The sequence below is a fragment of the Chelonia mydas genome, chromosome 6 (genome assembly GCF_015237465.2).
Source record: "Chelonia mydas isolate rCheMyd1 chromosome 6, rCheMyd1.pri.v2, whole genome shotgun sequence".
In the NCBI taxonomy this organism is placed as follows: domain Eukaryota; kingdom Metazoa; phylum Chordata; order Testudines; family Cheloniidae; genus Chelonia; species Chelonia mydas.
The window spans coordinates 93,093,931-93,120,570 of NC_051246.2; the positions used below are offsets into that span (position 1 = coordinate 93,093,931).

At 43.4% G+C, this 26,640-nt stretch overlaps 1 protein-coding gene across 1 annotated transcript in view; it reads right to left on the reverse strand.

The window, feature by feature from the left end:
* Nucleotides 1–26,640, reverse strand: part of SPTLC2 (serine palmitoyltransferase long chain base subunit 2) — a 118,404-nt gene that overhangs the window by 74,178 nt on the left and 17,586 nt on the right. The window contains exons 2-5 of the mRNA XM_037900759.2: nucleotides 19,832–20,026; nucleotides 8,437–8,591; nucleotides 4,647–4,795; nucleotides 4,145–4,269 (exon numbers count right to left, since the gene is read on the reverse strand). Of these exons, the coding sequence (XP_037756687.1) occupies nucleotides 4,145–4,269; nucleotides 4,647–4,795; nucleotides 8,437–8,591; nucleotides 19,832–20,026 (624 nt within the window). The remainder of the gene's footprint in view (nucleotides 1–4,144; nucleotides 4,270–4,646; nucleotides 4,796–8,436; nucleotides 8,592–19,831; nucleotides 20,027–26,640) is intronic.

A 26,640-nucleotide genomic window follows, 5' to 3' on the forward strand; every position in this document is an offset into this window, starting at 1 on the left:
AGTGACTTCGATCAGCCTTATATTAAAAGGCGGCACGGGTACTGCTATTAAGCAATTACAATGAAGTTTGTTAAAATCAGTGCTCACATAAAATGGAGAACAGGAAATGTAGTACAGGACAGGAAGTTTTCAGTGCACCCTGACTCACCATCAGGAAGTCTGCATATTTCTGACTGCACAACCCTTATGGATTTCACACCATCCCCAGCTTTCCAGCCCCAGCCTATACTTGGCTCTGTCTACACTAGGAACTTGACTAGCTGCTGCTAACGATCATCAGCAATGCGCCCATCCCCTCCAGAATCTGGTGCTCAAAACTGTAGAAAGGACAACTGTTCTCAATCATTTTTGTCAGTGTTGAAAAAATGACTATGTCCTATCTGCATTACAGCTATGCAGTTTTCAACATCAGTTCAGGGTGTCCTGTTGCTGACAGTCCATGGGGAGCAACAGATCAATTACCTCATGCTTATGGAGCCTATGAGTCCCTCTTGCTGGCTATGCTGACTAGACACTATTGGGGTAGGTTAGGTCCTATTATTGTGCTCGCAATCCCCTCACTGATGACAAAAGTAGAATGGAGACTTAAGTAGTAACTGAAGATGTCACTAAAGCTTTTGAAGAACAGAGGAAAAAAATGCTCAAGCAGTTCTTTCGTGACCAGCCCAGCTGTGGTGACTTCTATTTTAGGCTTATCAAGTGTGATGTAAATGCCTAATTACAGTGTAAATAATGAAAGACTGCTAGTCTTCCTGATTAGCTAACGGGTACCTCTGGACAGCTGGACCCCGGGCTTTGAGACCCTCCCCACTCACAGGATCTCAGAGCCAGAGTCCAGCCCAAGGCCAAACGTCTACACTGCCATTTTTAGCCTTGTGAGCCCGAATCAATTGACCCAGCTCAGATTTCATGCCAGTTTTTTGTTTTGTTTTTTTAATTGCAGTGCAAACCTAGGTCACCCAGCATCCCTCAATGTGCCCTTCCAATTTATATTTACATGGCCTTCATCACCATAATAGCTGAGTATCATCTAATTATGTTTTAAAAAACCCAATCAATCTGCAGATTGAGAAAGAAAATAAAAGTCTTGGACCTTGACATTTTAGCATTTGTGTTCCTTCAGAAGATCCAGAAATGCTGGTTAACCTCACTCAGCACCTCTGAGGCTCCTTCTAGAGAGATATTGATGGTACATTAAATAAATTTATTTTGGATCTATATTGATGAAATAAATACTCGTCTGTTACACTGTACTCATGGAGGATTTCAGTTACCTACAATAGATATCTGGAGTAATGCACAACCAGAATCAAGTATACACAAAAGACGAGCCTATGCCACACAGAAGACAACTTTAGGATCCAGGAAGTTTTCAGAGAAACCTGGATCAACATCATTTCACTGAGGGACAGGAAGTAGTGAAAAACCATGAGGGAAAGTTGTCCCTGGCTACTTAAATCAGCCATAGTAAAGACTGTGGGATTCACACAACATGGCATTTCAAAGATATTAGATTTTGAGCACTTAATACTTCTACATAAGATGCAATTGGAAGAAGTATTAATATCTACCAGTGTGGAAAACAGCTGGTCAATTCCAAGAACAAACATTTTTTAAGGCTAAAGAGACCACGTATCTTCCAAAACAAAATGCGAAGAGCATGAAGTAGTTGCTTCACCAGGGACATGCTCCAGAGTCTTAGAAGAGGAGACAGGACACAATCACACAATAACAGAGGGTCAGGTGAGACTTGTAGAGGAAAGATAAGGACATCCAAAAAAGCAGAATTATCTAATCTTTGGGGACTTTATAATTATGGGGACTTTATAATTATTAGGCAAAATGAAAAAGAAAGCAGTCTTATTACTAAAAGGAATAAAAATAGGTGAAAATTACTAGTTTCTCTAATACCTACAATTGACAAAAGGAAGACTAACCCTATTAACTTTAATCTTCAAACTATATCAGATGCAATCGATGCAAAATGTTTAACTTAAATAAGAATGTTTTAAAAAATTCTAAATTTCCATTGCTGCATCAGAAATATGCATTCTCTGGTCAGCAAGTGAAATTATCCTTGCAGCTGACACTAGCTTTTTTTGAATTTTCATTCCCTCCCCATAGTCCCTACAAGCTCTTGAACTTTTCTCCCAAACCTGCTACTGTTTCTAGCAGCTATTCCATTGTTATTGTTATTAATGATATATAACAGGGGTCTAGAATGCCTGGAGAAAACAACATGAACACTTCAATTTTTGATGGACTATCCCAAATCTGGTCATTTTAATTTCTATTACTGCATTGAGTTGAAACTCCTTCTGAAGACCCTTCTTCATCATACACCCTAGAAATCACCTTATAGCACAGAAGTAAAACAATTAAGATCCTTGGATGAGAATAACTGTAAATGGTAAATAACTTAATTTTTATAAAGTATTTGATAATCTGTCACAAAATCTTACTCATTACTTCAGATAGTTTTAAATAGAAAAACAAGGCATCTTGAGAAAATAAACCAGGAAACCTAGGACTTGAAAGACTTTACCATGGTAAATGTTCACACACAGGGATAGAAAGTTATGGCAGCAGCTAAGCCAGCAGTATCTGGAAAATTTAAGCAATCATTCAACATAAGTGCTAGTTTCTATAGTTGTGGAAATAACTTTACAATACAAACACACAGTGATCCTCTTCAATCTGCAGACAGCTACTGCAACCCTGGATGCTGCTCAGAGCTACCCAGGTGTCAATACAGTGAAAGTGAGCAAAGCTTTCATTTTCACTGATGCCCACAAGATTCTGAATAGCTTCAGTGAAACTGCCCAGAATATTGTCAATTTCACTTCTGCTGCTTAGGAAAATTGTAAGCAGTGTCAGAGGCAGGCACTGAAGGTATTTAAGAAAAGGACTACACACAGAAAAAGGCAGGAGATGAGATGAAGCAACAGAAATTTGAGAGGTTCAAACACCATAGGAGGAATTCAGAAGGGTCCAAGGGGGAATAATTAGGAATAACAGGATGAAATTAAAAATGGGAATATTTAAATTGTACCAAGAAAAAATCCTGATAGATGTGTACGGCTGTAGAATTATCTCCCAAGGGAAGGAGAAGCCCCATTAGATTATATTTAAACCTGAACAGGAGACAGCAATAGACATACTTTGTACTATACCAACAGAGGGAGATGGATTAAATGGAGTTTAACAGGTCTTCTCCATCTCTCAGGGCATGTCTACACTTACCTTCGGAGCGATTGATCCAGCCGGGGTCGATTTATCGCATCTAGTGAAGACGCAATAAATCGACTGCCGAGCGCTCTCCCATCAACTCCGGTACTCCACCCGAGTGAGAAGCGTAGGCGGAGTCGACGGGGGAGCTTCAGCAGTCAACCTACCACAGTGAAGACACCGCGGTAAGTAGCTCTATGTATGTCGACTTCAGCTACTCTATTTTCATAGCTGAAGTTGCGTAATTTAAACCGATTTAGCTCGCCCCCCCAGCGTAGACCAGGCCTTAATCTCCTGTGATTAGGTAACACCATTTAGAGATGCAAGAGATTCAGGCTGAGTTCTGTGCTGTCAGGCAGCTGACCTATTATTTTGCAGACCTGGATGATCATTGTATTCATTAATGCAGAACTATTTAGTGAACAAAATGTTTGTTCTTTTATGTGTTTATTACATCAAAGGAAATTTTTCTTCCCTAGTAACTACTATCTGTATGAGAGATTACAGGTTTCCAAGTTTATGACTGGGATGCCCAACTTGGCTCAATTTTATGCCAGTTAGAAGTGGCATTCAGCTGATTCAGTCTCCCAGCAAGCTGTCAGAACAGTCTGTAATTGGGCAGTTTATGGAAGTAATCACCATCTTTAATATCAAGGTGTGGCCTGCAGAAACTAGAAGTCCCACGGGGTTGTGCTCTCTCCCAACTCGAGCCATTCTAGAGCATTATAGGTCCAAGCACACACTGTCCCCAAAAGACCCTTGGGTTGAGATACAGTATTGATGACATATCAGGACCTGTTTCTGCAAAGAACATTTGCAGTGACTTCTTTGAAAAAAGAGTGAACAACCCCTAAAGAGTCCATAAGCAGAAACTTCATGCCTCACACCCTGTTACCCATTCTCTCTGAAGCCATACCTTGCCAACTAAAGCAGGAATGTTCATTGAGTTGGTTGAAAACCCCATCCCATAAGTCATTGCAGCCTCCACACCCAGGAATCTGGCCACTAGTTTTTCCAGCTCCTCATGCTTGTCCAGATTTCCTGCACGTAAAATAGCAAAAGATAAGTCAAAAGTAGACCAAATGAACCTGGGGCCAAATCTGTGCCACAAGAGGTTTTTCAACAGCTAGAATATTTTTTTTTTGGTATGATCCAGAAAAGGGAGGGGGAGGGGGGGATGAGGGGAAGGATCGGTGGAAAATCTGAGAACATATCAATGAAGACTGTTGTGGCTGTGTAAACTAAGCATGCCAGAACAGAAAAGAACACAGAATTCATCTTCACTCTATAGTTGTGATTTCTTCACTGTTTCATCTGAGGTTCAAAAGCTGGAACCATACAATGTTTTGTAGAGACTAATGAACAGATGATGATTTACGTACATACTTTGAAAACACCTGCCCCCCACCCAAACTTACCCATTTCCTGCCTAGTGCTGCATACCCCAGCTCCATACTGTGTCAGTACTTTAGCTGCTGCTTCTTTGCAAATTCCAGTGTTCTGAGCAAATCCAAGATAGTTGTAGGAACCCATGTTAATAACGTCTTTTATCACTCTCCCTGTGTACCTGTATTTCAATAACATCACATGTTAAGACACTGACAATCAAACCCAAGATCCAGCTACACAAGAATACACTAGCTACCATTAGCTTGCTAGGAAATGCATGGAACTAGGAGAGACCAACAGCCAGTGGCCAGAAAGTTTACATGGATATGGCCCTCATTTTCAAAACTAAAATTAGCTGAACAAGGATGCTCTTTCATTGCTGGGGTCTCTAATTCAAGCTAGATGTGTTAAAGGTATATAAACCATTTTTTACAAATATCTGATTTCTCATCTTTTTTATGCTTATATATTTTAAAAAATTAAATGAAGGCTAGAAGCCAGTAGATGTTCTTTGGAATACTGTCTTAAATTTTTAAAAGAATGCTGAAGGTTTTTCGAACCATTTGTTAGCTATCTCCTTTCTTCAGCCTCCCACTCCCAAATTTCGAGCCTTTTCTTTCCATTTTAAAAATGAATTTTTTAGACCAATTGGGTTGGCACTACCCCCAACAGGATATCCCCCCAGCACACAAAGGAAATGCATCTGGAAGTCAGCACTGGTGTGTTGCAATACGGGGCAAGAACAAACTGTAGTGGAAAAGAGTTGCATTAAATATAATACTCTTGAAAGCCAAGGACAGAAATCAAGTTACACTGTGTGTTGGGCTGTACAGGTTTCTTACATACAACCTCTGTCAGGGTACCTCAGACTTGATCTGTATAAACCCTTGCTATTCCACTTCTGGTTTCCACCCCACAGCTCTGCCAGTTTATTTCAGTCTTGACCCAGAGCACTCCTGCTAAACTCAGCATTAGACAATCATGTGGTGTTTGTGTGAAATGTACTGTTGTGATAATCGAGCCCACAAATTTACCCTAATTGCATGCTCAGCTGTGAGAAATGAGTGAAAGTTAATGGAATGTCACAATATCCTGTAACAAATGTTGATGGGAAAAGATACAAAAGCAAGACAAGGACTGAATTAGTATAAAGAGGCCAACTAATATAATTCAAGGAATGTGTTAAGATCATGCCTGGTTAAACAAAAACAGCGTGGGATCAGAAATCAGTGAACCAAAATTGGCATGTAGGAAGTTTTGTCTAATTGATGGATAAAATAATGAAATCACCACTCATCACTCCTTTTTGGGGTTCTTAAGAGACTTTGGGGAAGAAGAAAAACCTTTTATCATCACTGAAGGAGTAGTGGAAGGATTGTTGCTGTAACACTAGACTTTGATACTCCAGTGGAAGCACAGGACCATTATCGCTAAACCAGCAAGGACCATAACTTGATAAATGTGAGATCCTGCTGTATTCCCCTCCCTCATGTGCTTCTTTCTGTCCCTTATATCTTCCTCCTGCTCTCTCCCTCCCAGCTTTTCATGTGATCCTGAAGCCAACCATATTACATGGCACCAGCACAATGGAATGAGACAGTCCATCCAGCTCTGTTCGGCCTGAGAAGGACCAGTGAAGGAGAGGGACCTGCCCAGACCAACCAGATGATATCCATGGTGAGCTTGAGTCCAGAACAGCTGTCGTGGCCCACCTGTCAGCCTAAAGCATCCATCCACAACTAACCAGCCACCCTGTATCCTGAGATCATCAACAAAAGCTGCGTTTCCCCCCATCTTTACTATCCTTTCTATATCGGTCTTGTCTAAAGCAGGAAAGTGACTCATTCCCAACTCAGAACTGAACAACAGAACTCACCCTTTACTTCACCACCAAAAATGGTTTGGCTAAATAAAAAGATTAACTAATATTCAGTGTTTCCAAAAAAGGACTTCGATTACCCAAAACAAAGTTAACTTATCAATTTCAGTTTCAATGCTCTCTGCCTCATTTTGAGTCTTTTCCTTTTGTGTGTTTCAGTCAAACTACTAACCTTTTGCATGAATTTTATAGTATACTACTTGCCATGGTTCTAGGCAGGCGGAGGTCTCTGAATACCAAACCCCAAACCTTGTTTAAAACTATTTAATGTTGGACAGTGACTGGGTTAACACCTTTGGCTTACATATTCAATCTCAATTAACACAACAGTACACTCCAGGAGCCAGAATACCAAACTCTCACTTGAATTCTAATCCATGTCAGAACAAAGTCACCAGAAGTGAGACAGGCTAAACAGCATACACAGTAAATACCCTCAAAGGTTCTGGCCTGATTTTACCACTGGCTTCCCACTACTACGTGAACCCTTCCATACAATGATATAAAAACACTTCTAATCACTGTGTTTAGAGATGTGTAATCGTTTACACTTGGTGTAAGTCATAACCCCAGTGAAGAGGAATTAGCATCTCAAACTCTGAAGTTCCTTGGTTCAAATTTGTGGCACTTCTAAGAACAATCAGAATGGCCATACTGGGTCAGACCAATGATTCATCTAGCCCAGTATCTTGTCTTCGACAGTGGCCAGTGCCAGGTGCTTCAGAGGGAATGAACAGAACAGGGCAATTAGGGAGTGATCCATCATCTGTCCTCCAGTCCCAGCATCTAGTAATCACAGGTTTAAAAAGTCTCAGGGCCCATTATGGGATTGCATCCCTGACCATCTTGGCTAATGGCCATTGATGGATCTATCCTCCAGGAACTTATCGGATACTTTTTTGAACCCAGTTATAGTTTTGGCCTTCCCCTAGCAACAAGTTCCACTGGTTGATTGTGAGTGGTGGGAAGTAGTACTTACTTATGTTTGTTTTAAATCTGCTGCCTATTAATTTCATTAGGTGACCCCCTGATTCTTGTGTTATGTGAATGGGTAAATAGCACTTTCTTATTCACTTTCTCCACAACAGTCATGATTTTTTAGACAGCTACCATATTTCTCTTCCCCCATCCCCACACCTCTTTTCCAAGCTGAACAGTCCCGGTCTTAATCTCCCCTCATATGGAAGCTATTCTATACCTTAATTTTTGCTGCTCTTCTCTCTACTTGTTCCAATTTAAATATGTTTTTTTCGAAATGGGGAGACCAGAACTGCATGCAGTATTCATGGTATGGGTGTACTATGGGTTTATCTAGGGGCATTATGATATTTTCTGTCATAGTATCTATCCATTTCCTAATAGTTCCTAACATTCTGGTAGCTTTTTTAGACTGCTACTGCACATCGAGCAGATGTTTTCGGTGCACTATTCACAATGACTCCACAATCTTTTTCTTGCATAACAGCTAATTTAGACCCCCATCATTTTTGTGTATAGTTGGGATTTGTTTTCCATTGTGCATTACTCTGCATTTATCAACATTGAGTTTCATCTGCCATTTTGTTGTCCAGTCACCCTGTTTTGAGAGACAGACTCTTCAGTCTGCTTTGGACTTTACTATCCTGAGTAATTTTGTATTGTCTGCCACCTGACTGTTTACCCATTTTCCAGATCATTTACGACTATGTTGAACAGCGCTGGTCCCAGTACAGACCCCTTGGGGAACCTGCTAATTTACCTTTCTCCACTGTGAAAAAAGACAGTTGATTCCTACCCTTTGTTTCCTATGTTTTAACCAATAACTGATCCAGGAGAAGACCTTCCCTCTTATCCACTAGTCTGTGCAGGACCTGCTGCTCCTTCAAAGACAGTTTCATAGCCCACAGGCATTCTCCACTCAAGACTAGTTGTTGGGAATCTTTCCCCAAGCTTTAACTCACACAAATGTCCAATTGTAGTCCTGGGAAAGTCTCTCCATCATGTCCACTTTGGCCCCAGGTACACTGCAGATTGGTCTGTTCCAGCTGTCTCGAATGCGCATGTAAAGGTTCCTTGTGTAGAAGTTTTCAAAGTCCTGATACAATGGGACAAAGTCCTGCAAAAGATACATTAAGGGCATTCAAACAAGAGAAAAGATCATATGCCTAGTCTGTTGTGATACAAGGAGAGCCAGTTTTCTGCATCAGTTTGGGATGCACTTTTAAGTGCACTCAAGAAAAATGCAATATATGATCACACTGAACACTTTTCAGCCACTGATTTTAAAGAACTTCACTGAGGTGTCATTCCCTACATACATCTCTGCTGAGAAGCTGAGGCACAGGGAAAGCTGCTTGCCGAACTCCACATAGCAGCAGAACCAGAACCAGAACCTAAACTTCCCAATTCCTAGGGCATTCCATTATCCACATTATCCATATTTCAATCCCAGGAGATGAGTAAAATTTCCTCAGTTGTTTACATCCCATTGTAGAGAAGAGATAGAGAAGGGGTGGCCCCCGCTGGGGCCTACTTTCCCAACTCCTCCTCTCCCAGTGCAGCAGTTCCTGTTCACTGTGTGTTCAGCTGCAACTGAGAGCAAGGAATTCTTCTGTATGAAGGTACCCTTTTTACAGTTCATTTTCAGAAAAACAACATACTTTAATGCAATTAATACAGCAGCATTAGCATTACTGTGGAAATTAATTTCTAAATTTCCCAAACTTGTGTTCAGAATCCCAATTGTAAAGCTGAATTCTGACAAACTCTTCTCTATAGTTTGCATTATCACTTATATCCCACAAAGTTTGTTTGCACAAATGTTTCCTGAACTCCAGCTTCCTTTCCAACATATCTCTCAGGAAAACCAAATGTATGTCTTGAATGGATAACAAGGAAGAACTTCAAGCTTACTGACAACACTGACTCATCTGAGCACAGGGTAACGTACTCCCTTGGCCCACTTTGAAAGCTTGAAAGGATAACAAAATTTCTTTATTTACTGTTCAATTAAAAGGAAGTTTGACATCAGAAGAGCAGTGAGACTATGTAGAATTCACTATTCACCTGATGTAGTGGTGCAAGAAAAGCATCTTTCATTAAAAGTGACCTACACAGGAGGAAAAGCTGGAGTTTATGATAGAGGAAGACAGACAGGAAGAAAATCCATGCAAGCTGTTTTTCATATTAGAAATTCAGGACTTGTCTGGCCTGTTTTATTGAGGAGCTCATATGAAAGAGTGAAGAATTAATGTTTTGACATTAAGTCTAAGTAGAACCTCAGAGTTACGAATACCAGAGTTACAAATGGACCACTCAACCACACACCTCATTTGGAACTGGAAGTCTGCAATCAGGAGGGTTGTGAGGTCAATCCTGGAGGGGGCCATTTAGGGATCTGGGGCAAAAATTGGGGATTGGTCCTGCTTTGAGCAGGGGGTTGGACTAGATGACCTCCTGAGGTCCTTCCAATCCTGATATTCTATGATTCTATGATCAGGCAGTAGCAGAGACCAAAAAGAGCAAATACAGTGTACTACTGTGTTAAATGTAAACTACTAAAAATATAGGAAAAGTTTAAAAAAAAGATTTCACAAGGTAAGGAAACTGTTTCGGTGCTTGTTTCATTTAAATTAATATGGTTAAAAGCACCATTTTTCTTCTGCATAGTAAAGTTTGAAAGATGTATTAAGTCAATGTTTAGTTGTAAACTTTTGAAAGAACCACCATAATGTTTAGTTCAGAGTTCTGAACATTTCAGAATTACAAACAACCTCCATTCCCGAGCTGTTCATAACTCTGAGGTTCCACTGTACCATGGAAGTAAATCTTGATTGAGAGGAAAGTAATATTTATTCATACTTCTTTCAAAGCTTTTAATTAGATTCCGACAGACCAAATAACTCCAACTCATGTTACACATCTGGAAGAAAAACGTTTTTGTTAAAGATTTAACCCCTTCTCCTTCAGTTAGCATGGTACCTCATCCACTGCTCTGGATCCTCCAAGGAAAACCACAAACAAAAAGAGGAAAGACTAGCATTGTACAGCTGTGGCTTAGAGCCCTGACATGAGCAGCATGCTTACAGCACAACAGCACCCAGGGCTACAGAGCAGGCAGGCAGTGACTGAATGCCCTGCAGATCTGGGGGAAACCCAAAGCGTCACAACGAGATGCAACAGTCCTGATATTTCTAAAAAAGAGCATGTAGAATTGTTTTTTTAAAAGCCCTTCTTAGCCACCTTCACATAGCAGAGCAGAAAAAAAAAAAAAAAAAAAAAACCAAACCTATTTATTCCTCCACAGGTAATTTAAATTACAGAAGGGTAAACCAAATCCAGTCACAGAATGGACCTCCCAGGTAGACCAGGGATCTCAGATGTGTCCTTTCCTACCTAAGGAGAATTAAAGTTTTTAGAACCTCAAGGGGAAGTGAGTTTTACAGATAACAATATCCTGGACAAACCTTATGGAATTAAGCTTAATTCAGGAAGGTTTAACTTAAGTATTTTGGGAGTAGTTTATGTACTATCTATAGAGGTTCTTTAGGAGGAAGACATGATTAATACAATCTCATCACATTTAGGACAGGGATGGGCAAACTGCGGCCCACCAGCTGATTTAATCCGGCCCTCGAGCTCCTGCTGGGGAGCGGGGTCTGGGGCTTGCCCCTCTCCCACTCTCCAGCCAGGGAGCGGGGTCAGGGGCCGCTCTGCGCGGCTCCTGGAAGCAGCAGCATGTCCCCCTCACCAGCTCCTGAGCACAGGGGAAGCCAGGGTGCTCCACACGCTCTCGCGCCCCAAGCGCCACCCCTGCAGCTCCCATTGGCCAGGAACTACAGGGAGGAACCTGGCTGTGCCTCCGCATAGGAGCCAGAGGGGGGACATGCCGCTACTTCTGGGAGCTGCTGGATATAAGCGCCACCTGAAGCCTGCACCCCTGAGCCCCTCCCGCACCCCAACACCCTGCTCCAGCCCTGATCCCACTCTCGCCCTCCAAAGCCCTCGATCCCAGCCCAGAGCACCCTCCTGCACCCCAAACCCCTCATCCCCAGCCCCATCCCAGAGCCTGCACCCCAGCCAGAGCCCTCACCCCCTCCCACGGTGCCCCAACCCCCTGCCCCAGCCGGAGCCCCCTCCCACACTCCAAACCCCTCAGTTCCAGCCTAGAGCACCCACCTACACCCCAAGCCCCTCATCCCCAGCCCCACCCCAGAGCCCACACCTCTAGCTGGAGACCTCACCCCCCCTCCCACACCCCAACCCCCTGCCTGGAGACCCCTCCCACACCCCAACCCCCTGCCTGGAGACCCCTCCCACAGCCTCACTGCCTCATTTCTGGCCCCACCCCAGAGCCTGCACCTCCAGCCAGAGCCCGCACCCCCTCCTGCACCCCAACTTTGTGAGCATTCATGGCCCTCCATACAATTCCATACCCAGATGTGGCCCTTGAGACAAAAAGTATGCCCACTGCTGGTTTAGGAACTTCAAAGGACTTTTTGGGACAATACGTGTGGAGTGGATTTCCTAGCAAATACTTGGGGGTGTAAGGAATGCAAATGACCTACTTCAAATGAGGGCTGTCGATTAATCACAGTTAACTCATGTGATTGACTCAAAAAAATTTAATCACAAATAATCACAGTTTTAATCGCACTGTAACAATAGAAAACCAACTGAAATGTATTATATATTTTGAATGTAGAAAAACATTTTCATATATATTGTATTGTGTTTAACTGAAATCAAAGTGTATAGATTACAAATATTTGTACTGTAAAAATGATAAAGAAATAGTATTTTTCAATTCACCTCATACGAGTACTGTAGTGCAATCTGTTTATCATGAAAGTTGAACTTACAAAAGTAGAATTATGTAAAAAAACACACCTGCATTCAAAAATAAAACAATGTAAAACTTTAGAGCCTGCAAACCCACTCAGTCCTACTTCTTGTTCAGCCAATTGCTCAGACAAACAAGTTTGTTTACATTTGCAGGAGATAATGCTGCCCACTTCTTGTTCACAGCATCACCAGAAAGTGAGAACAGGCATTCTCATGGCACTATTGTAGCTGGCATCGCAAGATATGTACATGCCAGATGCACTAAAGATTCCTATGTCCCTTCATGCTTCAACCACCATTCCAGGGCACATGCATCCATGCTGATGATGGGTTCTGCTCAAGAACAATCCAAAGCAGAGTGGACCAATGCATGTTCATTTTCATTATCTGAGGCAGATGCCACCAGCAGAAGGTTGATTTTCTCTTTTGGTGGTTCGGGTTCTGTAGTTTCCACATCAGTGTTTTGCTCTTTTAAGACTTCTGAAAGCATGCTCCACACCTCGTCCTGCTTAGATTTTGGATGGTACTTCAGATTCTTTAACCTTGGATCGAGTGCTGTAGCTATCTTTAGAAATCTCAGATTGGTACCTTCTTTGTGTTTTGTGAAATCTGCAGTGAAAATGTTCTTAAAATGAACATGTGCTGGGTCATCATTTGAGATTGCTATAACATGAAATATGTGGCAGAATGCGGGTTAAACAGAGATGGGGACATACAATTCTCCCACAAGGAGTTCAGTCACAAGTTTAATTAATGCATTATTTTTTAAACGAGTGCTATCAGCATGCCCTCTGGAATGGTGGCCAAAGCATGAAGGGGCATACAAATGTTTAGCATATCTGGACTTAAATACCTTGCAATGCTGACTACAACAGTGCCATACCAATGCCTGTTCTCACTTTCCAGTGACATTGTAAATTGTAAACTTGTTTGTCTGAGCCATTGGCTCTAAAATTTTACATTGTTTTATTTCTGAATGCAGGTTTCTGGGTTTTTTTTTTTTTTTTTTTTTTTTTTAACATAATTCTACTTTTGTAAATATAACTTTCATGATAAACAGATTGCACTACAGTACTTGTATGAGGTGAATTGAAAAGTACTATGTCTTGTTTTTTACAGTGCAAATATTTGTAATCAAAAATAAATATAAAGTGAGCAATGTACACTTTGTATTCTGCATTGTAATTTAAGTCAATATATTTGAAAACTTAGAAAACACACCATTTTTTAAAATATTTGTGTATTTTATTATTGTTATTAATCGCACGATTCATTTTTTTAATTGCTTGACAGCCCTCCTTCAAATCCATCCTTTTGAAGCTGCACTTCGAGAAGAGATCCATTGTCTAGTGGATAACCTATACAAGGTCTCTTCAAAAAGGCAGACTGGATAAATGAGTGACTCAGAGTCATGGGTTTTTCCTTGTTCAGAACAAAGGGTGTGATGAACTTGAAACCACAGTAAAAGCCCTGGTAGAGTCTGAAGGCTGCCCCTTCCAGAGCCTATTTTGCAGCTGGAGTGATCTCTGGTAAGCTTATTAGCATGCATGGAAGTTCTTTTATTATTTTAAAACTATTCCTCTGCATTGCTTTGACTTTAAGAATGAAATATGTTTGCCTAGAAAGAACGGTGTGGTAGCTTGTAACTGTAGCAATTACAGGCAGTGTACTTGTCTTAGAGTAGAGAAGCAAAGCATGTCTCCTTAGGTGGACTTATTTTGCTGGAAATAAGGCAGAGAACACAGGGAACTAGTGTGACGTTGCACTCTATATGATTTTACGAAAATATGCTAATAAGTGTGAATATAATGTAACTGGAATATGCTTCCTACAAAAGGTCTCTTGTAACATATCATTACAAAGCTTATAATCTACAGAGTGTGGTCATTCTATTTGTATAAATGGATCACTCTTGTATCTGAAACTAGAAATATGAAATATAAATCTGAGGGCCTATTGTAATTATGCAAAGTCTGGATCATTAATGTGGTTTGGAATCTTGATACCTCCCATTAACCAGGACAATTGACTGTAGATGGCTTTGTTTACTCGTAAGCTTCCTGTGTACTAGCAAGTGGGTAATGAAGTCTTACAGTGACATGTGATCATGTCACCTGAACTGGAATCGATCTTTAACCTGATGCTTTTCCATTTAGAAGGAGGGGTGGGAACCCAGAGGGGACAAAGGATTCCTGCCTTTTGCAAAAGCTATATAAGGGGATGGAACAGAACAAAGGGGGCTGCAGTCATGAGAAATCCCCTAGCTACTACCTAAGCTGGAACAAGGGCTGTACCAGGGGAAAGATTGTGCCCAGACTAGGAAGGTGTCCGGTCTGTGATAGTAGCTTACTGAAACATCTCTGAGGGTGAGATTTTAATCTGTATTCAGTTTTCTTACTATACTAGGCTCAGACTTGCCCTCAGATGTTGTGAAGGGCACAGAAGCAGAAAGACACACAGGAGCATTAAAAATATAGGAGAAATTTTTTTTTTTTTTTTAGTTTTAGGTTCCATAGGAACTGAAGTTACTTCACTTATCAAACTCCCATAGCAACTTCATAAGAATATAGCTCCCAGATAAAGTAAAAAACTCAGAGTCAGAACAAACCCTTGGTCTGGTTTACATGGGAAAGTTATACCAGTAAGAAGTAGTGTATGAATTTAAACTGTTAGACCAGCGTAACTTCCCGTGAGGACATCTATATTTCAGTATCAGAGTGCCTTTTTCCACGTTAGTTTATGTTGCTTTGAAAATAGTTTAAGCTAAGCCAAAAAAGCCACTCTTCTTCTGGAATAAATGTCTCCACCTGGGGAGTTGTACTGGTTTATCCATAGTAATTTAACTAGACAGATATAATAGTACTGGAAAAATCTCTTGTGTGGACAAGCCCTTTGACTAACCTGAACAAAAATCTTTTCAGCCTGGTAAAGGCCTCAGCCAGGGCAAAACTCAATCTTTCAAAGCTGAAACAGGCTGTTTAGACTCCTGGTCAGAGTCTACTAGGAGAGGGGCTAGTGAGCCCTGTCAACCTGACTCAAAATGGAGTCTCCCAACTAACAACAAACATTGCCACCTTCCTCACCTCTAGGAGAACTCTTATCTCCAGTACAGCTCCCCCAGGGTAAACCTATTAGCTCAGAGGGAAGAACAGACCAACCCTGCAGACATACCCTGCAGCTGGTTTTTATCACCACCCTTTCTTTGGCGCTTAAAAGAAATTAATACCAATTACCTATCTAGCTTTGCACCAACCACCACCATAGGTCTTCCGATTCCCAGGGACAGAGTAGTCAGCCACATACAGGTCACTTTTAGATGGGAGTAACATTCAATCCTACTTATCAAGTACAATATGGGTTTTCCAGATTTAACTTACACAGTTACTGGGAAGGTTTGCTGTAAGCTCCAAAGGTATGTGCTACTGCATGTTAGACATGGACAGGCTTCCTTCAAGCTGATAAAGGCTACCAAAAATTCTCAACAGTTTAAATGCCCTAGAACAAGCTGCTAATTGTCCTCAGAGGATGTGTTTCATAACAGCAGTTACCAGGGAAATGTCAGTTGGATATATTTTAAAGGAAGCTAGAAACAAAATTTACAAGGCTTCCTCCATTTGTGAGCTGTATATAAGCAGCAGTGAGAGGATATCAGGCTTATCTGGAGTGTTATTAATTTCCCCTGCAATAAGTCCAAGGATACTGTAGGCAAGCCAAAGGATACTGTCAAACTAAAAAACAGGTTTGAAAATCCAAATTAATCTAGTCACTTTCTGGTTCTGTGCACTACCACAAAGCTGAAATGTTAGGTGGCAGAGGACATAGTTTAATCCCCAAAGAAAATTATTTTTTTCCAGGTGAAAAGTTAATATTTCTATTAGCACTCATTTATTTTTTCAAAACTATTACATTTTGGATCTAATTGCAGACCATGCCCCTATAAACTACAATGAACTAGGAAATACAACCATATTACATAGCCACTTTGAAGTAAACCCATGATTTCCAGTACAAGTTTGTTCAATCTTCCATTAAATGGCCACCTGCACTAAGCAATCTTCTTTTGCTCACCCCTTGGGTGGTTGTTTAAGACAGGGTTTATTGTATAAAGCATTGCAAACATTATGACTAATAACTACATATAATAAACTCATTGCACGCTGGTCACCTAGACAGCAGGATCTTCCAAACACTTATCCCCCTATGTTGTGCTGTTCATCTCCCAAGTAACTTACAAACATTAACAAAGTATTACTTCAGAAATCTAAATGCAATGCTTTGTTTAACCTGCCAGTCTCTTGTATCTGCATGAGGAGAATAAAAAGATTCTCATTTCCATACAGTTAGATGCAACAAGGCTGGGAGAGACTATTTTAGGCCAACAGCCTCTATCAAGCACTTATACTTACTTGCATAATGATACAAGTTTCAATTATAAAATAAGAGTCACTTCTTCTCTACGCAAGGAAGTCCATTCTTTACCACTGTGAGTCAACTGGGCAAGTAATCAGGACCCTGAAAGATTAAATACTTGAAACTTCTTAAAGGGACACTGCTTCAAAATGGTGTTCAATAACTATCTTAACCCACAAGGTGAAACTGGTTTCTACATCAGGTTCATTACAGCTTGCTCTCCCAAACTTCTAGGCAGATTGAGGGAGCCTGATGCACAGCCTAGCATAGGGGTAGGCAAACTTTTTGGGCTGAGGGCCACATCTGGGTGGGAAAATTATATGCAGGGCCGGGGCAGGGGTGTGGGAGGGAGTGCGGGGTGTGGGAGGGGGTGCGGTGTGCAGGAATGGGCTCAGGGCAAGGGAATGGGGCAGAGGAAGGGTGTGGGGTATATAAGGAGGCTCAGGGCAGGGAGTTGGGGTGCAGAGGGGGTGTGGGGTGCATAAGGGGGCTCAGGGCAGGGAGTTGGGTGCAGGAGGGGTTCGGACTCCAGCCCGGTGCCGCTTACCTAAAGTGGCTCCGGGATGGCAGCGGCCCACACCGGGGCCAGGGCAGGCTCCCTGCATGCCTGACCTGACCCCACACCGCGCCACTCTGGGAAGCGGCCGGAACTATGTCCCTGCAGAGCCCCGGGGGGTGGGGGGGGGGGGCGCGGGCAGGCACAGGGCTCCATGTGCTGCCCTTTCCACTCCTCCAGGTACCTCCCCCGAGGCTACCATTGTCTGCGGTTCCCCGTTCCCGGCTAATGGGAACTGCGGGGGGGCGGTGCCTGGAAGCAAGGGCAACACACAGAGCCCTCTGACCCCCACTGGGGTCCCAAGGACATGGTGCCGGCCACTTCTGATGCAGCGCCTCCGGCACCATGGGGGGCAATCCCCCGGGCTGGATCCAAAGCCCTGAGGGGCTGGATCTAGCCCGCGGGCCGTAGTTTGCCCTTCCCTGGTCTAGTACTTGCAGCTCACAACTTGTTCCAGAAGTTACGTGCACTCAACTAAGTTCACCTTACAGTACGAGCAGCTACTCCAACCTAGGTATGAATGTGAGGAAGTGTACCAGGTCAGCATTTCATCAACACTGGTAACATTTTTTAAAGGGAGTTTCCATTTTTATAGTGTATTGCACCACATGCCCTGATCCTCCCTTCACAACCAACCATAAATGGATTCCTCAAAAAAAAAAAAAAAAAAAAAAAAAAAAAAAAAAGCCCGAATCTCTCACCAAACTCACCCACAAAGATGTCATGAACAGTATAAAAGTGGATAGAAAAGGGGCATATCTTATCTGCAACTCATGACCCAACCCAAGATCCATATCCACCATATTGAGGAATGGCTCCCAAGGCCATCCTCCACATACACGCTCCCAAAGGGCTTCAAGTCACCAGTTATCTCCCAAAACAAATGCATTTCAGGGAAACATTAAGAATTTAGGCTGAAGGACAACTCTCAGGACAGAAATTCTAAATATACATTATGTCTGAAGTAAGGGAATCCTAATTCAGTATCTCTTTAGTTCAGGGGTGGGCAAATTACGGCCCACAGGACCATCCTGCCCGGCCCCTGAGCTCCTGGCCAGGGAGGCTAGTCCCCGGCCCCTCCCCCGCAGCAACGCTGCTGTGTGGGCAAGCCACCCATCTCCCAGGCTTTCGAGCAAGCCTGTCCTGCCACTCTGAGTGGCATGGTAAGGGGAAGGGGGCGGGGGGGTTGGATAAGGGGCAGGGAACCAGGGGGGGTTGGATAGGGGGTGGGATTGGACAGGTGGTGGGGTCCTGGGGGGCAGTTAGGGACAGGGGTGGGATGGATAGGGTGTGGGGTCCCAGGGGGGTGGTTAGGGCGGGAGGGGGGTCAGTCAGGGGGCGGGAAGTGGGAGGGGGCAGAGGCCAGGCTGTTTGGGGAGGCACAGCCTTCCCTACCTGGCCCTCCATACTGTTTCGCAACCCTGATGTGGCCCTCGGGCCAAAAGAGTTTGCCCACTCCCCCTTTAGTTATAGATATTCAGGATAATCCCCCTGTATTGTGCACTAGCATTCACTGAGTAACCAACCTCAATGCTGTAACCCCAGTCCTTCCCATCTCAGCTCCTATCTACAGATTGAGTATCCCCTTTAGTCATGCCTGAAACTGCATTCCACATTCTGCAGGACAGCAACCATATTTCATGTGCACTAGCAGTTGCATACACTTTTAATAACTTAATAAAGTACATTTAAACTGGGGCGTGGGGGGTGCGGGGGGAGAGAAAGAAAAGAGAGAGAGTTTTATTCATCCTTCCTGGCAGGAAGCATACTGAGTTTATGTAATGATACTACACAGAAAAGCATCTTAAACCCCACTGTTGCACAGAACAAAGGAGCTTGTAGCAGCCCCCATTTTAACAGAGATGAGACACAGGGAGACTACAGAACCCAGCATGCAATGAAGCACATTGATGAGAACATCCAGTGAAGAATACAGAGTGTGATTCATGACCAATAAATCCTCTATACTGAAGGTTAGAGCAGCTATGGGCCACGTTTGCCCATGTACTTTAGCTACCCTACTCTAATCCTCACTTGATGAAAATAAATCACACTGAACACTAACTTAAAAGCAATATTTGACCCCCTAATTCTAGAGCCTTTTATTGGAATAAAAATTATTTCCTCAGTAGTTTGACAGTTATTCCTATGCTTTCTCCCTATATTGCCTTTTGTTTACTACAGACACAAATACAGGGCCAGATCCTCAGTGGCATAAATCAGTGCTCTATCTTCAATCTCAGAGGAACTGGATATTTCTGTTAACGTGGTGGACAATGAAACAGTCACCAGTGTGGACACTAAAATGGTCATCAGTGGGCCCCAGAGTTAACACCTCATTGAGATTATGAGGTAATTAATTAGCACCTCGGTGCTATTGTTTCAAGCTGTTTACAGATTACTCCAACCAGCTGTGCAAAGGCTATATTGGCAGGTTCTTTCTGCACCCATTTGGGCTAGAAATAGAAACATTTTAAATTGGTACTACAGGCTGACATGCCACTGCACACCAGCTCAAATCCCACCCCTGCCTGTCCAGCAACTACCTTCTGTTCCTCTCTCTCTGATGCATGATGACACTTCTCGATCTTCCAGTGCCGCAGAAAGTCTCGCAGATACCCAAAGAGGGTGAGGACACCGTAGCCCACATACGTCAGCACAGCAACCAGCATTGGTGTTTCCTCAAAAACTTCATTAAAGGGTCTTTTATATAATCCTCCATTGTGGGCAATGTGATGAATCTAGGATAGAAGGTTAAAACTGGAATTAGAAGTTACTAGAATGGAAAAAAAAAAATCTGTTTTCAGAGAGCGCTGCTAAATTAGAGATGTCCAGCGGTATTGGGGCAAGATTTTTACTCAGTTCAAAGAACCAAGCATTTTCAGCCTGGGTCAAGCATTAATGACAACCATTCTTGATAAAGGACACTATCCCCAACTATTAGCCTCAGCTTCATCTTCTCTCTTGCTTCCAGCATGTCCAAAGTTTTCACTGCCAAGTTTTGTGCAACTCAGTGTGACATTTTATACAAGTTATGTAAATTAGCAAATTAAATTTTTGCCTATAACCATCAACGTCATCTCAGATGTGTGGATTTAGTCCCAGTTGAAAGGGTGACTGCCAGATTGAAAACCCTGGTGAACGACATCTATCTATATATAGGGCAGCACCAGGGCAAGCTTCCCACACACACTGTCCTGCCAGCATAGTTCAGCCTTGATGAGGGTGAGGGAGGAGAAAGACGACTTCTGCTGGTTAAAGGGATGGTGCTAGTTCAGTCCTTACGACTCAAATAATTCTTTGACAAATCTGCTCATTAGTACAAATAATGGTGGTGAACTTGTGATGTCAGAGCTGGAACCAAGACTCAAACTCATCCCAATGTAGGAATCAGCCAACATCCATATTAGGTGAGAACAGCTTTCAGTCCCTACTGAACAGGACTGGGTTCAAACTGGTGACCTACAGGTAAAAGGCTCTGTAGCTCACTTGCAATACTTTAAGGCACCTGTCCCTCAGTAAGTCTACTTAGGAGGTCTTTCGCATATAAAAAACCTGTGTTAGACTTACAGTTGCAAAAGCAAGCATATAAAAAAACCACACACACACACACACGGAAATGCCAGCACTGATGTTACCCATGCTATCTTAATTTGGCTCCTTTCTGGGTATACAGTCTTTAATTACAAACTATTTCTCCCCACATGACCACGAGCAGAGTTTAAACTCTGGGCCTTTAGATATACAGCACAGACTTCTTCCGCTTGAACTGGAGTAGTAACCAATTGAAGGAATAGGCTATTACCCTCTACATGAGCCAGCCCCTCGAGGGAGGCCAGAGACACTTTTACCAATATGTTGTACAACTACTTATGAGACAAGATGGGGATGTCAGCTATCAGGATTCCTAGGTTTTACTCCAGGCTCTGGGAGCAGAGTTGTCTAGTGGTTAGAGCAGTGGTTACAGACCTAGTCAAGCATAAACATTTGGCATATTTGTTCCGAAAGCCATTGTGATGAGGTGGATGAGACTTGGGTCTGCCAAACTAGAGACCAAGATTCTATTCCCAGATCTGCCAAAACGACCTTGTGCAATGTTTCCCATTTTAAAATGGGCAAACAAAACTGGCCCCCAGGTTAGGGATACGAGGCCCTGGCCAGCAGTATGGTTGTGAACAGCACAGAAACTCCACCAGTCAGTAGAAGAGACAAAACCAGAACCCATAATTTCCTGTGTCCCCAGCCAGTGCTCCGCCTTCTAGGAGAAAGAGTATTTGGAATGCAATACTCTTTTGGCACAAGATTTTTACCCGATCTATAGGCAGGAAGACACAGGACACTTGGCAGAACTGCAAAACTCTGGTGCCAGTACAGATCTTCCTCTTTCTCCAAGACCACATCTGGCTTCCCATCCTATACCATGGAAGTAAGGGCTTTTGGCTAGAGCATAGGAATGGGAGTCAGGACACCATGGTTCTATTCCCAGCTCTGCCATTGATTTGCTGTGTTTCCCTAGCAAGACACTTCCTCTGTGTCTGTTTCCCAATCTGCACAGTGGGGATAACGCAGAGCTACCCCCCCAAGAAGAGCTTTGAGATTTAATTCTGTAAAGCACTTTAAGATTCTTGGATGAGGATGGTATAAAAAGGGTAAAGGACCATGTCACATCCACTTCAAGAAGTGAGGGCTTCTTATCTTCACTTTAAAAGCACCCACATCTGAGCTCTTTTTACAACACCCCAGCCACGTATCCCTGTATTGTACCCTAAATTTTCAATTTCTGCTTCGTTTTTTCACCCACTCCAGACCCCATTCTCCTTCCAGCCACTTTTAAAGACTCACTTGACCGAAGAGCTCAGCAAACCCCGTTTGTTTGATACAAGCCTTCCCGGTCTAGGTCAGGAAATGCAAGAAACGAAACTGAACTCTAGTTTCACTGTCCCCATACTAGGTGACCTGCAATGCATCAACAGCATAAATGCTGAAAGATGAATTTTGTAACACACAGAACTATTGATTCCCTGTCTTGGAAACCTCTAACTCAGGGGTGGGCAAACTTTTTGGCCCGAGGGCCACATGCAGGTTGTGAAACTTTATGGAGGGCCGGGTAGGGAAGGCTGTGCCTCCCCAAACAGCCTGGACCCTGCCCCCTATCCACCCCCTCCCACTTCCCGCCCCCTGACTGCCCCCCTCAGAACCACCGACCCATCCAACCTCCCCTGCTCCTTGTCCCCTAACTGCCCCCAGGACCTCACCCCCTATCCAACCGCCGCCCCCGGCCCCTTGACTGCCCTGACCCCTATCCACATCCCTGCCCCTAACTGCCCCCCGGGACCCCACCCCCTATCGAACCCCCCTGACCACCACCCCCCCGACCCTCCGCCCCATCCAACCACCCCCTGCTCCCTGTCCCCTGACTGCCCCCTGGAACCCCCTGCCCCTTATCCAACCCAACCCCCCACCCCCTTCCCACACCGCTCAGAGCGGCAGCTCGCAGCCACGCTACCACCTGGCCTGGCAGGAGCGGTGGGCCAGAGCACTGGCATTGCGCCGCGCTGAGGCTGCGGGGGAGGGGGGACAACGAGGGAGGAGCTGGGGGCTAGCCTCCCTGGCCAGGAGCTCAGGCCAGGCAAGAGGGTCCCGCGGACCAGATATGACCCGTGGGTCATAGTTTGCCCACCTCTGCTCTAACTGGATCATAAATATTATGCTTCCCCACAAGTACGTATCCCCCTAGCACCGAAATGTTTGACAAAGGCTGACCAAGAGACTCCATCTCGTCATGAAAAACTAAAACTTAGCTATAGTGATCCACTGATTCATGCTCTCCAGGGCTGATTACTGCAATGCACAATGCCTGCAAATAAGACTGGACTGAACAAACAAGCTTCAGCTGGTACAAATCAGAGCAGGCAACCTGCTCAGCAACATGGGATGTTGTGAGCACAGTACTGAATTTTAACTACTACACTGATCCCGGAAAGAATTTTGGACTAAGTCTAACATCCAGGTCTTGATCTTCAAAGCCAATAGACCAGTCAGAAAGTAGAAAGCCTGGGCCACCACACCTAACTTGACATCAGTACTCCAAAGAGTCAAGGAAAGATACTTGCGAGTGTGGAAGATAGAGCCTTCTCAAGGGGCTGGGCCCAGAATCATGGCACAGGATAAAAAGGACCACAAACCTTATTGCTTTCCAGACAAACTAAGATCCATCTCTTTGCCATAGCTTCCACACCACCACCTCCTTCTCTGCATTGGGAAAGGGACAGTACTAGTAAGAACATCCAGGTTTAGGCTACATATTGGAATATAAATTCTGAAAAAGTGCTTAGATCCTAGTGTGATACGACAGATGTCTCTGGGTATATGTGGGAGTAGCTGGGAGACTAGCAAGAAGGTGGGATGCAGGAGAGACATTTGCTACCAGTAAGTGCCTGTATTCACAGTAACACCACCTTGACAACATGGCCAATACAAGGACACTGAAGGAGTGGAGAAAGTGGCTGAAATCTCTCTGGAGCCTCCAGCCAAGTATGAGGCATGTATTTTTGGACAGATATTTGATAGTTGCCAATAGCGGAAATACAGCTACAACCCTCAGACAAGAAGTGAATCCCAGGCACACCCACCCATCAAGAAAGGGTTGCGGCGAGTAGGACCCATTGGGGGAAAAAAGCACAATAGGCAGACTTCTACTGACATGTCCCCACTGTTGTCTAAAGACAAACATGTAGGTCAGGAAATCTGAAATGTACCGTTGTCCAACGTTTAGTAAGACAGGACAGAAAATACATATGCATGCCTATAATGTACATACTTAACTATTTAATGGCTGATGCCTCTGTCAGCCACAGTCGCAGAAGGATCAATGTAACAACTTCATACTGAAGTCCCAAGAGTGAGTCTATCACAAATGAGCCTTTAATCTCAGTCTTTGCCAGCTGAGGCAGCAGTAACTTGGGAAAGAAATGAAAGGCTAGACCCAACAAGTATGAGAACAAAATTCTGGCCAGTGGCAAAGGTTTTATCTGTTTGGGGAAAAAAATCTCGACATCAAATTTTAAATAAAAGTATCACATCAACAAGGCTGCAATAATCACAATCTGTAAAACTTTAAAGAGGCCTGTTCTTTCTGACAACTGCCATATTGGAACAAGAACCAGAGAAATCACAGTACCATTGTCTGTACTTCCAGAACACAGAAGTTTCATTTAGGAATGCAGTGGGTGGATCATCTTTGGGGATATTTGCATCAGTTGGAGACCCACCCAAGCCAAGAGCACACCTTGGAAGTTTATACAGTACTGTGCTTATATGTCAGTTTAGGGGGAAAAATTTTTCCCCCCTCAACATTAGCACGTTTGAACGTTGTAAGACTAGAAAGAGACTGATTAAAAACATCGCTTAGACATTTCAACAAGCATATGATGAATGCATGTAAATAAATACAATTTAAAATTGCCCTTAGAAAGGAAGTTTGTGGTCTAAGTTTAGATACAAAGCATTCATGGGGAAAAAAGGGGTGTCTGCATCTGCACAGCCAACCTCCAAATAAAAATGTGTGTCTTCAGCTCTAAGCCAACTGCACATGAGCAGCAAATTCCTTTTGAGAGCCCAAGAGAGAAAGGCTGGCGTGTGGTTGAGAGGCCTAATTTGCCATACGGAAATCAATGAGTGTTGCTACTGACTTTAGAGTGAGTAGGACTGGGACCTGATAGGTTGAAACCATAGGTCCTATACACAATGCAAGGAAAATCATGGTTTTGCAATCAGGATATACTCATCTGGTCCCATTATACACGGCTGTGTGGTATCCATTCAGGAAAACTGTGCCACTCCAGTTTGTGTCTACTTCCTTCACTTCACCTAGTCATGTCTGTGTCAGTGCATTCAGGGGAAAGTGTGACCTACTAACGCTGCCCAGAGGAGCACCACTACTCTGGGAAGTCCTACTGTGCAGAGAGCTGGGAGGAGAGATGACCAGCCAACTTGATTACAAAACCACAGTTGGGGTCCTATCAACACTGCAAAAATAAAAGCATTACAAGCTGTTTGCTGGAAGGCAATTACATGCTGGCCTACACTGCGAGCAAGTGTGGAACATTAGAAACGACAATAACCACCTCATGGTGTACAGACAAGCCACATTTAGAGCCAATAATTTCACTCGCTAGTTACAAACAACTGGAAGTTAGGTCCTGCTTACACCACAAATACAGGGAGCCTAGTTACAACTTTGTTGTCCCCTAACCTGGTTCCAAACACAACTCCAGTTTGCAGGACAGTTGGGAGCAGTCTGGACCTTTACAAAACATGGTTAAAGTCCTAGTCCATACCACAAGGTCACCAGACTCCCTGACGTGGTTGCATTTGTAGTGTAGGTTGCATACATGTAGCCTGAGGTTCTCACAATATTGCTGAACACAATCTTAGTGTTTTAAAGAACAGTTTCTCTTTCAAATAATGTCAGGTTTTACTTGCGAATTTATAATGCTTTAAAAAAAAAAAAAAACCAGTCAGCTGCTAGCAGGACTAAGACCTCAGAGATCTACATAGGCAGAAAGTTAATTCCTCCTAACTTGAGATGCTCAAATCCTTCCTGCCCCTCACTTATACCCCAGACCCTGCCCCATCTGCAATTATTTTCAGTTACTCCCTAAGACTGTAGGGATCTTGTATGGTTTGTATGAGAGATTCTTAACCAAAAACAAATGGTCTCTGTTCTTAACAACTCCACTCCAGCCCCCATTCATTCAAGCCTAACACCAACCTAACAGGCCCCTCAGCAGCCTCCAGCTAATCTCCTGGTCTTCAGTGCAGCTCCTTGCAATTCTTGGTATTTAGTGACTTCCTGGAAAACTCCCCTTCACTGCAGTGTTCATTAAGTTAACAAAAATGCAATCCATGAAACCAACATTAACAATAACTTCACTGGTTTGTTACATTCCTCCCAACTTTCATAGAATCATAGAATATCAGGGTTGGAAGGGACCTCAGGAGGTCATCTAGTCCAACCCCCTGCTCAAAGCAGGACCAATCCCCAATTAAATCATCTTTCCTCCCTCTGAGTTTGTACTCAGTCTCTGGGAAGGGTCACTGTCTTTACAGGACCATATTTTGACACTAAATTACCACATGTAGTTAAAATAAACACATTCTTCCAGACGCATTTGTTTAACAACAATGTGCTCAATGCTGTACAGTAACAAACAAAGGCTGCCCGTGCCCTGAAGAGCTTTCAGCCTAGAAGAGAGACAGAAGAGGGGCTGCACAGGGAAATCTAGAAGTTGGGATAATTTAGAGTAGGGGTTCTGAAACTGGGGGTTGGGACCCCATAGGGGGTCGCAAGCTG